This window comes from Lolium rigidum, chromosome 3 (genome assembly GCF_022539505.1).
Source record: "Lolium rigidum isolate FL_2022 chromosome 3, APGP_CSIRO_Lrig_0.1, whole genome shotgun sequence".
Classification (NCBI taxonomy): domain Eukaryota; kingdom Viridiplantae; phylum Streptophyta; class Magnoliopsida; order Poales; family Poaceae; genus Lolium; species Lolium rigidum.
In genome coordinates this window covers 404,762,613-404,776,813 of record NC_061510.1, presented here as the reverse complement: position 1 = coordinate 404,776,813, position 14,201 = coordinate 404,762,613, and the positions used below count along the sequence as shown (strand labels likewise).

General features: G+C 48.7%; 1 protein-coding gene and 1 long non-coding RNA gene across 2 annotated transcripts; one reads left to right on the top strand and one right to left on the bottom strand.

The window, feature by feature from the left end:
* Window positions 1-2,024: 2,024 nt before the first annotated feature.
* LOC124700978 (UDP-glycosyltransferase 91C1-like) lies at window positions 2,025-3,722 on the bottom strand. The gene is made up of 2 exons (XM_047233044.1): window positions 3,232-3,722; window positions 2,025-3,142 (listed from the first exon to the last, which is right to left on the bottom strand). Exons 1-2 carry the CDS (start codon window positions 3,655-3,657, stop codon window positions 2,126-2,128), a joined length of 1,443 nt encoding a protein of 480 aa, XP_047089000.1. The 5' UTR covers window positions 3,658-3,722; the 3' UTR covers window positions 2,025-2,125.
* A 3,371-nt stretch (window positions 3,723-7,093) lies between these two features.
* Window positions 7,094-8,894, top strand: LOC124700977. Its single transcript, XR_007001883.1, has 2 exons — window positions 7,094-7,343; window positions 7,751-8,894. It is a non-coding gene; the product is annotated as an uncharacterized LOC124700977 (long non-coding RNA).
* Window positions 8,895-14,201: the final 5,307 nt, after the last annotated feature.

The following is a 14,201-nucleotide window of genomic DNA, read 5'->3' as shown; positions in this document are numbered from 1 at the left end:
TGGTATTCTCTGTACTTCAGTCTCTGAATGACCACCACACTAGCTATACACTACAGTCTGGTGAAGAAAAGATGTACAGTAGATCATTTGTACTAACACCTGGACCGATTTTCTTTCCAATGTAGCTGCAGTTTTCAGTGTTTCATTGTTGTAATACTGCCTCCGCTCTAAAATAATTATCGCAACTTTATCGAATATGGGCGTATCGCTGAGGTATTTTGTAACATCACACTCCCTCTGTCCCGAATTATTTGTTTATCTAGGCGGGTTTTAATATATAGATACATGCGAATCCTATATAACTAAGTAGTTCATCCCCACTAACATATTTCTCTAAACATGCAACTATGCCACATCAGCGGTCCCACCACATTACTCAACTCAAGTCCATGTCATCTGGTACATGCAGACGAATCACAACTGCTATGATGCCTGTATTTTTTTTGTTCACCACTTATTATCTCTATGGAACGTCACCTGAAAATATTTAGCCTATCTCCTCTCCACTATTGTAGCCGATCAGTCAATTTGGCCATTCCTCTTCTCAAATCGTCACAGCATTGAAGACATCATTACTTTGGCCTGCACCTTCACGGCTTCACCCCTTCCTCTCCTCACAGCACTAGGGGCAAACGGATCCACCAACGAGGCGAGCGATCGAGCAACAAGTCCACCTATTTATTCTAACATGCCACTCTACGTTAGGCCTATCGCTCTTCAAGTCCACCGGCTGCAGCTCCTCCCCTGTCAATTATGCCGCTCCATCTACGATAAACACAAATGGTGACTCTGCATCACATAGATGAGGGTCAAATTTTATCTGATCGCTTCTCAAGCTCTTATAGGTGGTTATCCTTACCTGTTCATCTCTGACGGCTTCTTTCACCGGTGGCGAGCGAGGTCAGGTTCAAGATCGTATCGTTGAGGAGAGAGACCAAGATTCAGTTCCAGAGGGCTATGCGTGCAGGTTGGTTTGCTTAGGTACTTGTATGTTGTTCTGCAAAATTCTAATGCTTGCAGTTTGATTAGATGTGCAGAAGAGTGAAGATGGCCGTAGTGTCCAAGAGGGCCAGCATCTATCTACCTTCCCATCGTTGCCTATATCTTTGCCTATTTAATCCAAATCTATTCATGTAGGTGATTGATTTGCGGGATGTGTGAGCAGAATTTTATTCATCGCACTTTTTATAGTCCTGTATAATTTCTCCAAGGATTATGTCATCATTTATAATTGTTCTCCCTCTGTCTACGTACGTGTTCATTTCTGGCGGATGCTTTGTTTGCAGCTGAAATTGGCAACTAGCCATCCAACAAGACAAAAAGCACGTGAAGTGCTCAAAACTGCATAATTCTATTTTAGAGGTTTGCAAAAATTAAAATAAAGAGAAGGTATGCAATTCCATGTCATTATTTTTGTCTTTGATTCCCTTTCTTTTCCATTTTTTTAAAGCCCCTTTCTTTTCTATGCTTTAGGTTCTCCTTGTATTCATAGATTGTATTTTTTTATGGTGGTGCATACATATTATTTTGTGTTGCATAATATTGCCTATAATTCTGAATCATTTTCTCAGTATAGTACTTTCACCACTATGTTATGTTTGCACATTTGTTATTTACACTGATGCTTGCTTCTATATGAAGGCGATTCCCATCTTCGAGGAATTTCAATTGGGGTTGATATATTGTGCGACGCACACGTGCACGAGCAATGCCGTGTGGCCCGACATAATGCGTTTTTTTTATGGAAGACTGAGAAGAAGATTACACATAGCTCAGTAGGATTCAACTTATTTATCCTTCGTTAAAAACTAGAGAGCAGTATCAAACAAGTAGATAATTTTCATGAGCACTTAATTTCTGTAATGGGGTAATTGTTTGTATACGACCATCCATTTGTATTTAGCATTTGTGGGTGGTGGAATATATGAAATACCACAATTTGAGCCTCAATTTTCTTGGTAGAGTTTCTCATATGTTATATTGGCATGATCCGCAGCAATGCGCGGGGCATTATCTAGTATAGATAAATCAATGACATCTAATTCGGGAGTGAGGGAGTAGTAAATATCTACTGTTTGATAAGTAAAGATACAGTAGCTAGCAAAGCAGACATCACACGATTACTTCAGGAGTTTGAGGCCGCGGTAGCACTTGCAGCGGAGTAAGATCTGAGGTGCTGTACAAAATCGTCGATGTACCTATCATGTAGCTCCGTGTCGGCCACGACCTCCTGCATCTTGGCTGCGCCTGCTACGAAGCCCCTCCTTGCTTCTCCCTCGACCATGACTGACCGGACCGCGCTCGCGACGCCATGGCGGTCGAACGACCCGTCGTTCTCGTCCCTGGCCACTTGCAACCCGACCTTCTTCGCCTCCATTTGCCGCGCGTTGGGCCCTTGGTCCCCATAGATGGGCAGCATGACGAGAGGGTGACCGAACAGGAGGCCTTCGACGAGCGAGTTCCGGCCGCAGTGCGTGAGGAACCCTCCGACGGCGGCGTGCGCCAGTATGCTCATCTGGGGCACCCACCCCATGCTCACTAGCCCATGGCCGCGGGTTCGCTCTTGGAAACCGGGAGGAAGCACGTCCGTGTCGTCCAGGACGCCGGCACCTCGAGGCTTCCTGAGTGCCCAGAGGAAGCGCGTCCCGGCGAGCTCCAGCCCGAGTGCCAGCTCGTGCACCTGATCCACGCGCAGCGGCACCTCGCTCCCCATGGCCACGTAGACCACCGACCCCGGCGGCTGCGCGTCCAGCCACCGCACGGTGGCGTGCTCCGATCCGTTGGCGCGGCGGCCTCCGTCGGGCGACGGCGGCAGAAGGCCGAGGGGCACCACCGGCTTGCCGAGGAGCGTGGCCACCAGCGGGAAGGACTCGGGCTCCCACTCGACGCAGCTCCGCATAGCCGTGAGTGTGCACCTCTCCTGCGTCAAGAGGCAGCGCTGGAGGTTGGACATACCGGACGACGCCGCCCGATTGCTGGTGAGGAACGTCGCCGTCTCCTCCCGCTCGTAACGTGGAACAGCGTGCGCGGCCGCGGCAGCCTGTTCAAACACAGAGGCGACGGCAGAATCGGCGTGCTCCGGCGGCGGGCGCGGCACCGTGGCGAGAAATGCAGCGGTCGGCAGAAGCAGCGCGAATGGCACCTGGCGATCCATGAAACAAATTACTTTTGAGAATCTAAGATATAAATAGGAGCGCGCAAACTGGCCGGCTTTCGTGGACCGAACCGAACCTTGTGGTCGAGGGCGGAGGCGGCGGCCCAGTGGTGGAAGGCATCGGCGACGATCCAGTGAGGCCTCGTGGCCTCGTCGGCGCACGCGGCGGCCAGGAACTCCGCGAAGGGCGCGGCGAGGCCGTCGAAGGCCTTAAGGTGGAGCTCCCGCATCTCGTCGGGGACGTCGTGGCTGGACTCGGCGCCATCAGGGAGACCTTGGACGCGCGGGAGCGGGAGAGCAACGAGGTCGACGCGGGGCGCCGTGGCGGGGCGCAACGGCGGGAGGCGGGCGATGTTGCGCGGCGTGGAGACGTAGGAGACGGAGTGGCCCCGCAAAGCCAGCCGCTCGGCAAGCTCCAGGTACGGGAGTAGGTGGCCGAACGCGAGCCACGGGGAGATGACGATGCGCAGCGGCGACGGCGAGGATGATGACCGGGCGTCCATGGCGAGAGTTCAGCAGCTCGACTAGCCGGTACTATTCCACTCGTGTGTTGTCGCAATGACGTCTAGTCGTGTAGTGGGCTCTGCTCACATGCACCGCGAAATGAGCCAAATTATATACGGAGTACAAAAATATTCCACCGACAGCCCCTAAAGCCGATAACAAAGTTTGGCAATGTGTGGTACAAGGGTTGTCGGCCATCTCGGAGCTAATAGCATAAAATTACCACTTTACAGTTGAAATATAAAGTTTACAGGACAAAAAACCACCACATTTTGTTAGATTGTTAGCATAAAACACTAAGCCTAGTGAATTGATCCTGAATTGACACCGTTTCTAACTGATTGGGCCCGCTGTAAGTGATGACGTGGCCCAAAACTAATGAAATTGCTTATGTGTGCAGAGGGCCCACTTGTCAGTCCATATTAAGAAATAAAAACTCCCATAAATCATTAAATGGGGGTGAGGTCTTCTCCTCCCGTGACAACCGCCGCGTCGTCGGCCGCCGCCCGCGTGCCTAGGACCAGCACCGCTTCTCCCTGCCACACCCAGTTCGCAAGCGTCACTCCAACACGGTAGACATTTCAGGGCACATGCTTAGGGGCACATTTTAGATGTGCCCTAAAAGACTCCAATTCGGGGCACATTTTTCTAAGTGCCCTAATAGCACATACCTATGTAGGCACATATCTAAAATGCCATAAAAGATATACCTATTAGGGCACATATCTAAAGTGCCATAATAGGTATATAGCTACAAGGGCACATGTCCAAGTGCCCCAATAGGTATACCTATAAAGGCACATATCCAATATGCCCTAATAGCTATATAGCAACAATATAAATATTACTTAGAAGAATGCATATAAAGAAGGATATAAATATTACTTAGCTAATAAATTCCATCAGACACGGTGAAAAATACAAATATTTGGATTTTTGGACATCTTCTTTTTTCGTCCTTTCACAGTGCGTGTCAGGAATGTCTAGATCAGAGATAGCATGCGCCACACCGGGATAACACACATACATACGTACTTTTTTTTTGTGCTACTAGAACGTGAGAAGCAAATGGGCTTGAGATTTGTACGTGCTTACGTGCTACTAGTACATTGAAAACGTACGTAGTGGCTGGGCGACCACGGCGATCACCTGTATAAAGCGATCTGGTACCCTTTCAAGTTCGTTCGAGTGCATCCGATTTTGCATTGCGCTGCCACGCTCGTGACTGGGCACTTTGACTTGCAGCGAATTTAAGCGTCCAAAATTAATAAGAAATAATAATAAAAATACACCGCACCCAGCCCAGTCCACCATGACCCTGCTTCCGCGATCTCTCCTTCCCGTCTCGATTCCCCTGCCTCTCTCGCCAACCACCCCTCTCCCGCATCTCGCCGGCCGGCCCCGTCCCTACCGCTCGCCGCCGCAGCTCCGGTGCCTCGTCCCCGGCCGATTCCCCCGCCAACCCCGCCGCAGATTCGCCCCAGCCCCAACTTCGGGCGGAACCCTAGCGCTCATGCCGTGAAGTCCCCGGCGGCTATCCATCCGCGAGAGGGCAGACGGCCAGATCCTCCAGACGTGCTGCCGCCGCCGCGACAAGGAGGCCGCGGCTATGGTTGTGAGGCCGCCCTGCCGCCTACGCACTTCGAGGCCGCCGCCCTCGTCGTCGCCTCCGCCTTCCTGTACTACTTCATGGAGGTCCATCTCCTTGGCGAGCTGCTTTGCGGGTTCGGCAGCAGACGCGCATCGCCCTAACCTTGCACACGGACATGCATGTCTACCACCGCGTCGGGCCTCCATCATCTCTTCCCGGCGCAACCATGCTCGCCACCATTCAAACCCTTGCAGGAGCGGCAACTGTGCGGGCGTGCGACCTCCACCACCATCACCAGGGAGGAAGGCACCTTGTCCCAGGCCTCCTTATCCCTATCTGTATTAAGGTAATTCTTATGCCCGTGCGCTCTGGAATGGCATGTGGTAGTTCATCTTTGCTTAGCTGTGTAGATGTGGATGGGATGTGTTGATAGGATTTGTGATTTACGCCTGTGCCCTGCTTTTGCTGAGATTGTGGTCTTTGGTTGCTCGCTTGTGCTCTATTATCAGACAATCAAGCTGTGATGGTGGGAGTGCATTAGCAATGTCCATTGTTGTCAAATTTGACATCATAATTGCACATTTCTCATAATATCATTTCAAGTTATACTTCCATTATACTCTTTGAATTGGTAAGAATTTTCATGCATTTGAAGGTGAACAATAATAAGAGTCCTCTGACTAAATTTTCTTAGTACTATACTTTCATTTCGATGGCATCAGATTCCTTAGATGTCTCTGCTTCTAGTTACGTTGCAAAGCCAGAAACATATGCTTTTAAGTTCTATCCTGTCAATTTGGCAGCAGTGACATGTCACGTTCTTCGTGGGCTGTCAGATACTTTCTATTTTTGTATTTGCAAAAGTAAATGCTTGTGGTAAAATTTCAGAGAAAAATAAAATTATATACAAGACACTTTAATATTCATATTCACTAGCTCACATATTCAAGTCCATTCTATAACTCAATCCTGAATAGTCATATTCAGCTTATTTAGTTGAATATTTGATCCTTTGTGGGAGTATACTGCTGTTCTTGTAAATGCTTTGCATACTATGTTTACGATAGCAATATCTACAAGTCATTTCAATGGATTTGGCTACTAAGTTGGCATAGGAGACATGTAATTATTGGATTCTCAAATTTGGTTTCCTATGGCAAGATGTATGCCATTTGGTGTGTAATTTGTTTCGTATAATTGTATAACTTTAACATTGCGTGGTACTCAATGAGCTGTTTTTTTGGAACTATTGGAGGAATAGGAGTAAAATTGGTGGTTGAGTTTGATATGAACATAAGATGTATGACATTTTGTTAATCTTGTGCTAGTTTAATTTCTGTGCCTTGAAACTCCGTTGTTGTACATGCAACTTAATTTCTGTGCCTTGAAACTCGGGTAGTTTGCTGGACAGAAGTATGAAAGTAACGTCGGAATTTTTTGTGGTTTTTCGTCTTTGTGACTTGATGTTCTTGTTTGTTTAGTGTTTAGGTACCAAAATGCAGTTCAGTAGTTTGAATTAACACTGGAACATACGTCATCGTCTGTTAATGAAATGTGGGAACCAACATTGGTGAATCTTGGACCCGCACTACGAAAACTGAAGTAATTGAAACATTAGCTTCACATATTATCTTTTAGTTCATAAATTCACCTGATCTTAACTTGTTTATACTAGCTGAGCTAGAGATTCCCTAAGACTGTTCTCGTTTACATGCCTTGATTATGAATGTCGTTATATGCAAGCGAACAGAAAAATGCAAGGAATATGAAATAAAGTGTTTTACTTGACACATCAGCAATTAATCTGTCAACCACATCAGAATTTATTTAATAATGTATATTGCATTATATTTTGTTTGCATGTGCCTAACATATCGTCATATTCTCACCTGTAGAATGTATTTTTGTTACACTATAGCAACTTATCTAGTTCCTGTTATGCATGGATTAGTATAACTAGGAAGATAATTCTACTTTCTTGTTAACTCTTATCAAACTATCATTTTATTGTTTCAACAGGAAATATGAAAAGGCTCTATCATATTATGAAGAAGCACTTGATTTTCTGGTCTTGCTTAAACATACCAACTTATGGTATTTCCATGATCCTTTTGAATTATTGTTTTGTACATTGTTACTTTCTGTTTCAATGATATCCTCCCAATCTATTACATAATGATGATCAAACCTGTTCTTTGTCCATTAATAATCTTTATATATCTGGCCGTATGTACCCATATGATTCTGTTACGACTGCCCATGTTATACTGATGTCTGATACAAGTGAAAGAACACTGCATTTTCCAAAATTAGATGCTCCACATATTCAAATAGCTAGTTAGTGGATTACTTCGTTCTAAAGTTGTTGCTAGGTGGCAAGTGGATTATATCAAGTTGTTTGTCTGCAATCTGTCATAGAGCTAATAGTTTCTAGTGGCATCAAATACCTATGCATGCCCTTGTATTGCACTGTGACATAAGCTAATACTTCTGTATGTTAGGTTTAGAGCTGGAAGAGCTGAGAAGACTGCTTCCGAATCTATCTTATTCTTTTCCTGGAAGTGCAAATGTTGTAAGATCAATCTGTCTCCCTCCCCTCCCTGTTATTATGTGTTTAGCCACCATGTTCAGTGCATGTGTGGAGTTTAGGCATATTATGTGTTTAAATCACTTCTGCAATCGCTATCTTAGTTTTATTCTTTTCCAAAAAGTTTGCTTACAGTTGGTTGACTGACCGTTTCCAAATATTGACGCCCATTGCGTTTTCCCAAACCTTTCATTTTTACCTATGCCGGGATGCAAGCTTATGTTTGACTGTGTAAATTTGTGGGCATGTGGCCTCTAGCCATGGTTGATTACTATCTACATGGTGTCACCCACTGATTCTTCTTCTGTCCAACCAAATATTTGACATGTGCTTCGTTGTTTGCATAGGGTGCCTGAAATAAGCTTAGCTCAATTGATTTTGCCCTGTACTAAACAAACATTTCATGTATGATGCTTGATAAATGAGATCATTAAAGTAAATCAACCAGCCTTGACATGTTCTTGACAGTTAACTTGTGCATATAATGTCAATATAGCTACTGTAATGACTATACCTGAATTTACTTGGACTCAATATAGCTACTGTCTTGACTACCTGAATTTTGCTTTAATTCCATGCTTTTATTACTGTCATCTTAATACTCCCAAGGACTGGAGTTGTATCATTAAATCAACTGAAAACTATGAACGGAGCAACAAAACAACACATGAGACTTGCAGTTAACATAGAAGGCTATGTATTACAATGTTTTTTCTATCTATTGTATGCTAGTACTACACAGGCAATTCTATACATATTAGCTCACAAGCAAGTTAAGGCTTTTGATGTGCTCCAGGTATCGCCATTAGCAAGATACAGTTTAGTGAAGAATAGTTCAGCTCTACATTTTTAGTGGCGCAGCTCTTAATGGAGAAAGTCAATTTGAAGAATGTTTTTTGAAGGGAGTAACTGGTTATTGATGATTATGTAAATAGGATTCAGTTCAAGTACCAACTGAAGAATGTCTGTATTTGATTCTTCTTCTAAATATGTAAACTGAAATGAAGTGCATGTATTTGATTCAGTTTCTGAAACGGAGCTTGCAAGATTTTTGGGAAGTGCCCTGATAACTTTTCGGGGCACATTTTGGATGTGCCCTTAAAACTTTTGGGGGCACATTTTGGATTTGCCCGTAAAACCTTTTGGGGCACATTTTTTATGTGCCCTTAAAACCTTTCAGGGCACATTTTTTATGTGCCCTTAAAACCTTTCTGGGCACATTATTGGATGTGCCCTCAAAACCTTTCAGGGCACATTTTGGATGTGCCCTCAAAACCTTTCGGGGCACATTTTGGATGTGCCCTCAATAGTTTTTGGGGCACATTTTGGATGTACCCACAATACTTTTCAGGGCACATTTTGGATATGCCCTCAAAACTTTTTGGGGCATGTTCAAAATGTGCCCTAAAAGGTGTACCTATGAGGGCACATTTTTAAAGTGCCCTTAATACTTTCCGAGTAGCCGGTAAATTCGGCACATTTTTATGTGCCCTTAAAAGTTTTTAGGGCATATTTTTCACATTTAAGGGCACTTAAAAGTGCCTCGAAATCCCTACCGTGATGTAGTGCGTGGCGGGTGAGCACCTTCCTGCTCGCAGTTGACCGTCGTCGCTCCTGCTCCTGCCGAGCGCCACCGCCACTCCTTCGTGCTCACGGTCGAGCGCTGTCGTACCCCCTGACCGTGGACAAACGTCGTCGCCGCTCCTCCCTACTCGTGCCTCGATGTCGCAGGAATCGAAGAAGAACAACGGCGCATAGCTTTGCCTCATGGAGGACCTTCATTCCGGGCTCGTTGGAGAGGCATGGGAGGCTTCCTATGTCTTTGCAGTTCTCTGTGGGAGGTCGGCGTGGCTTGAAAAGGCTTACTCCGATGGAAATTGCTCATCGGAGCAATGGCGACGGTGGCGCTCTTGCGCGCGGTTGCAGTCGAAAGAGGGGTCCCCACGCTGTTGGTCCCGACCCGGGTCCCTCCCAGCCATGGCGACCCACCGAGGGAGCACGGAATGGAGGACCGCATGGAGCACCTATGGAGGCACGACGGCGAGCTGCTGTAGCCGGCCAGAGCTTGTGCGGCCTACATGATGTACAGAGATGGTGGCATGGCCGGAGGGCTGGAGAGGGAGGCGGGTAGGCTTGCAGCGGGACGCGGGGTGGCCTGGCCAGCGTCGGAGGTTGGGGGTGGCGGTGCCATAGTCTGTGCGGAGCAGTTTTAAGCTACAGCTGTGGTCACGGGAGAGCCTCCCCATTTTATGATTTTTGGGATTTTTTATATCTTAAACTGGACTGACAAATGGGTGCTATGTCCACGTCAGCTAGTCCATTAGTTTTGAGTGTTACAGGTGGGTCTCACTTGGACTTCGTGTCAATTCGTTGCCAATTCATGTTTAATGTTTTTTGGAAAAATCCTATGATGGTTTTTTTCCCGTAAACGTAAAGTGGTGGTCTTTTATAATTTTCAACTCTAAAGTGGTGGTTTTATGTTATTAACTCGCCATCTCCACTACCTCCTGCAAACAACGTCCGGAAAAACGTTGGATACTTTGTTTGAGTAAGAGCATCTTCAGTCGCGTCCCCCAAAGCGATTTGGGGCACGCCGGACAAAAAAAGCGTTCCAGCCGCGTCCCCCAAAGCCCATTTTTGTCCGGCGCGGCCCGATACGGTGTCCGGCGCCCCGAGCCCGTCCCCGTCCCACGGGGACGCTCCGGGGACGCCGGACACAACGAGCGAGGCCAACCGACGCGGGCCCGACGCGTCGGCGGCACGGGGAAAATCGTCGCACACTCCCGCCAAATCCCGCCGCTCCCGCCAAATCGCGCCTATACCGGCGCGCACGGGCCTCCCAAAACATATCCCGCCGATTTCTTTCTCCTATCCCGCCGATTTCTTTCTCCCTCCCGCCGTCCACCCGCCGCCGCTACCCTCTCCCCATTCCATGGCGCCGCCGACAGCCCCCAAAAAGATGGCGAAGAAAGCGGCCAAGAAGCCGCCGGGCAATGCGAAAGCGCCGTTCGCGAAGCCGCGGAAGGCGCCGGCTCCGAAGAAGAAGCCTGAAGGAATGACCGACGATCAATGGCAGCAAGATTGCCTGCGCCGGAAGCTATCGACGGCGGAGCGGAAAGGACGGAGGGCGGTGGAGGCCGGAGAAGAAGGCTCGGGCGGCGCGCCGGCCACCGGCACGTAATGGCCGGGTGTATCGCCGCCACCAACGCGAGCCCATGGAGTACGTCCATGCCGGTGTACGTTCCGGGACTGAACTCTCCGTCGCAAGCCGCCTTCTACGACGACGGCCCCTCCGCCACTCCCGGGTGCGTGACGCCTAACTTGTCGCCGCACTACCAGGATGCGCTGCCGCACGGCGGCTTCAACCCCAACAACCTCTACTCCCCGGCGTACGAGCAGCGCGAGCGGGACCCGGTCCGGGACGGCGACCCTTTCACCGGCCGCGGGGGTCCGCTCGAATACGACGGCGCCGGTGCTGAGGAGGACGACGGGGTTGAGGAGGAGGACGTCGAGGAAGAGGAGGGTGGAGGACGACGAGGAGGACGACGATGAGGACGAAGAGGGCGGCGAGGAAGAGGACGACGAGGGTGCCGGTGACGATGATCTCGTGGAGGTAGACGCGGACGGCGTGAGGACGAAGAAGAAGAAGAAGAAGAAGCCGTCGGGCACACGAGGCCCGAAGTGGACGCCTCGGAAGATTGTTGTCCGTGCGAGTCGTGGGCGACGGTGAGCCATGACTCCATCATCGGCGCCAACCAAAAAGGCGGGAAGTGCTGGGCGAGGATCAAGGCCGAGTTCGATGAGCGCAAGCTCATCAACGGCGACTACGAGGAAGGTGTCAATGAAGAGGAGCCAAAAGGCAATGTCGACGCGATGGGCCATCATCCGGGCGTCGGTGAACGCCTTCCGTGGGTACCATCTCGACTTAGAGACCGGAGGCGAGAGCGGCGCCGACGCCGCCAAGCTCGGTACGACTTGTTTCTTCCATAATCCGTAGCGCCTACATTGTGTTCGATGAAATGACTCCGCCTCCTTTGGTTAGTTTGATCGGGCCATGGATTTGTACGCGAAGAACTCGGAAGGTCACAAGTCTTTCGTGCTCATGCATTGCTATGGCAAGCTCAAAATGAATGAGAAATGGCGGCCGACGCGCTTGTCGATGTCCAAGGGGAAGGACGCCATTGATGCGGGACGCGCCGCCGGCAGCTTCGACAGGGCGTCCCATGCGGCAACAAGGCTGCCAAGGCCGCCTTGGCCGACGCTGCGTCGTCTGAGAAGACGCAGGCGTCGATCACGAAATGCCTCGCCGACGTCTCCTCGACCTTTCTCTCCCGCGACAAAAAGACCGACCAAATGTGGGCCGAGCTGCTCAAGAGGCAAGAGGAGAAGCTGGAGCTCAAGAAACGCAGGGACGACATGTCCCTGCTGAGAACGTCGACAGAGGGAATGTCTTCTCGGACGCGAGCGGCGCACAACTTCTTCAAAGGCCAGATCCTCGACGACATCGAAGCCAAAATGGCGGCGACGGACGCGGCGGCCCTGGCAGCGGCATCGACATCGGCGGCAGCGGCAGCGCAGCAAGAGCGAGGCCGACGCGTCTTCTATCGCTACACCTGCGTCGGCCTCTGCGTCGGCGACGGAGCGGACGCACCATGCACAGGAACAGGCGGATCGCGACGAGGTCGTCGTGCTCGACGGGCCTGCGTCGACTCGGGATACGACGCCGTCGCCCAACCCCTTCCCCTTCTTCTAATTTGCATGCACCACCGGTCCGTAATATGATCGCGCGCCCGAGTACTTTGATCGATCGCCGCTACTCCGATCGCGACGAATCGGCGGGAACGATCTCTTTGAATGCATCTATTTGAATTTCTGATTGGGGGCGGCGTTTGGGGGACGCGGCTGGGGAGCGACGTCCCCCAAACGCGGCACGAACAAAACACGTCCCCCAAACGCTCGATCCGGCGCGGTTTGGGGGACGGTTTGGGGGACGCGACTGGAGATGCTCTAAGGCCGCTGCTAGTTGTCATTTTTGGCGCGCGTCTAGTGTCGTGGCCTCCAAACATAAACTTGATTTTTTTAAACCGGAAACATTTAAATCCATTCAAATTTGTTACATATTACAAGGATTTGAATGAAATTCATCCAAATTTAAATTTAAAAAGACTAACGGTGCCTATGGCGGTCGGAACCATCATAGTATTGGTAAAAGTTATAGTCGTCGTCGTGCACGACGCCGTGCTTGCCGTGAGGTTCGGCGGCTCGTTGGCGTGCTCTTCCTTCACCGCGCGGTTGGGTCCAACTTCGTCATCGTCACATAGAGGTCTGCCACCCTCACTGACGAACATGGCGATCACGTTTCCCCACCCAGACGATGTGGTCCTTCAACGATGATAAGAACAGGTGTTGAATCCTGACGTATCGTGGGGGTCGTCGCAAGGTTAGCGGAGGAGCGCCACCACCTTGTCATCTACTTCCTCCTTCACCTCCGGCTTCAGGACGAGGAGGTCGGCGCTACCACAGCCAGGCGGCTTGCGGATCGTTATGTCGCCACTGGCCCACCACTGCGCCGACATCTCGTAGTCCTACTTCACCTCGCACTTTGGTACGGGGTAAGGGGAGACACGATAGGAGGAGGAGGATGGTGTCGAGCGAGTGCTCATTAGACATGCCCATTAATATGTAAGCCCAAACTCAATCAAAATCGGTTCATTCAAAGCCCAAACAATCTTACCATTGAGCGTAGGGAAAGGAAGCCTAGATAAAGGCGGATTCCTATACACCGCCTTTCATGTCGGGTTAGAATGTTTACTTGGTTCAAAATAATCTGCCTATTCGAAAAATTGTTCATTGGGTTCAAAAGTGCTCGTGTGATTCAAAGTAATTTGTCGATCCAAAAATTGCTTATTGGGCTGAAAAATGTCCACGTGGATCAAAAAATTTTACGATAAAAAACTTGTTTCTCGGGTTAAAAAATGTTCACGTGGATCAAAATAATTCGCCGATCCAAAAATTACTCAACAGGTTAAAAAAATGTTTACGTGGTTCAAAATAATTCGCGGATCCAAGAATTGTTCATCTGTTTAAATATGTTTACATGGTTCAAAATAATTCGTCGATCCAAAATTTGCTGGCCGTGTTAAAAAAAATGATCACGTGGATAATTTGCCGATCGAAAAGTTGGATAAAAAAATGTTCAAAATAATCCTGCAATCCAAAAATTGTTCGTGATGGGTTAAAAATGTTCATGTTTTTAAAAAACAATCTTATTTTTTATAAGATGTTCATTTTTAAAAAATATTGTTGTTGGAAAAATGTCCACAAGGTTTAAAAATTAATAATGGGTTCAAAAAATACGTGCGTGT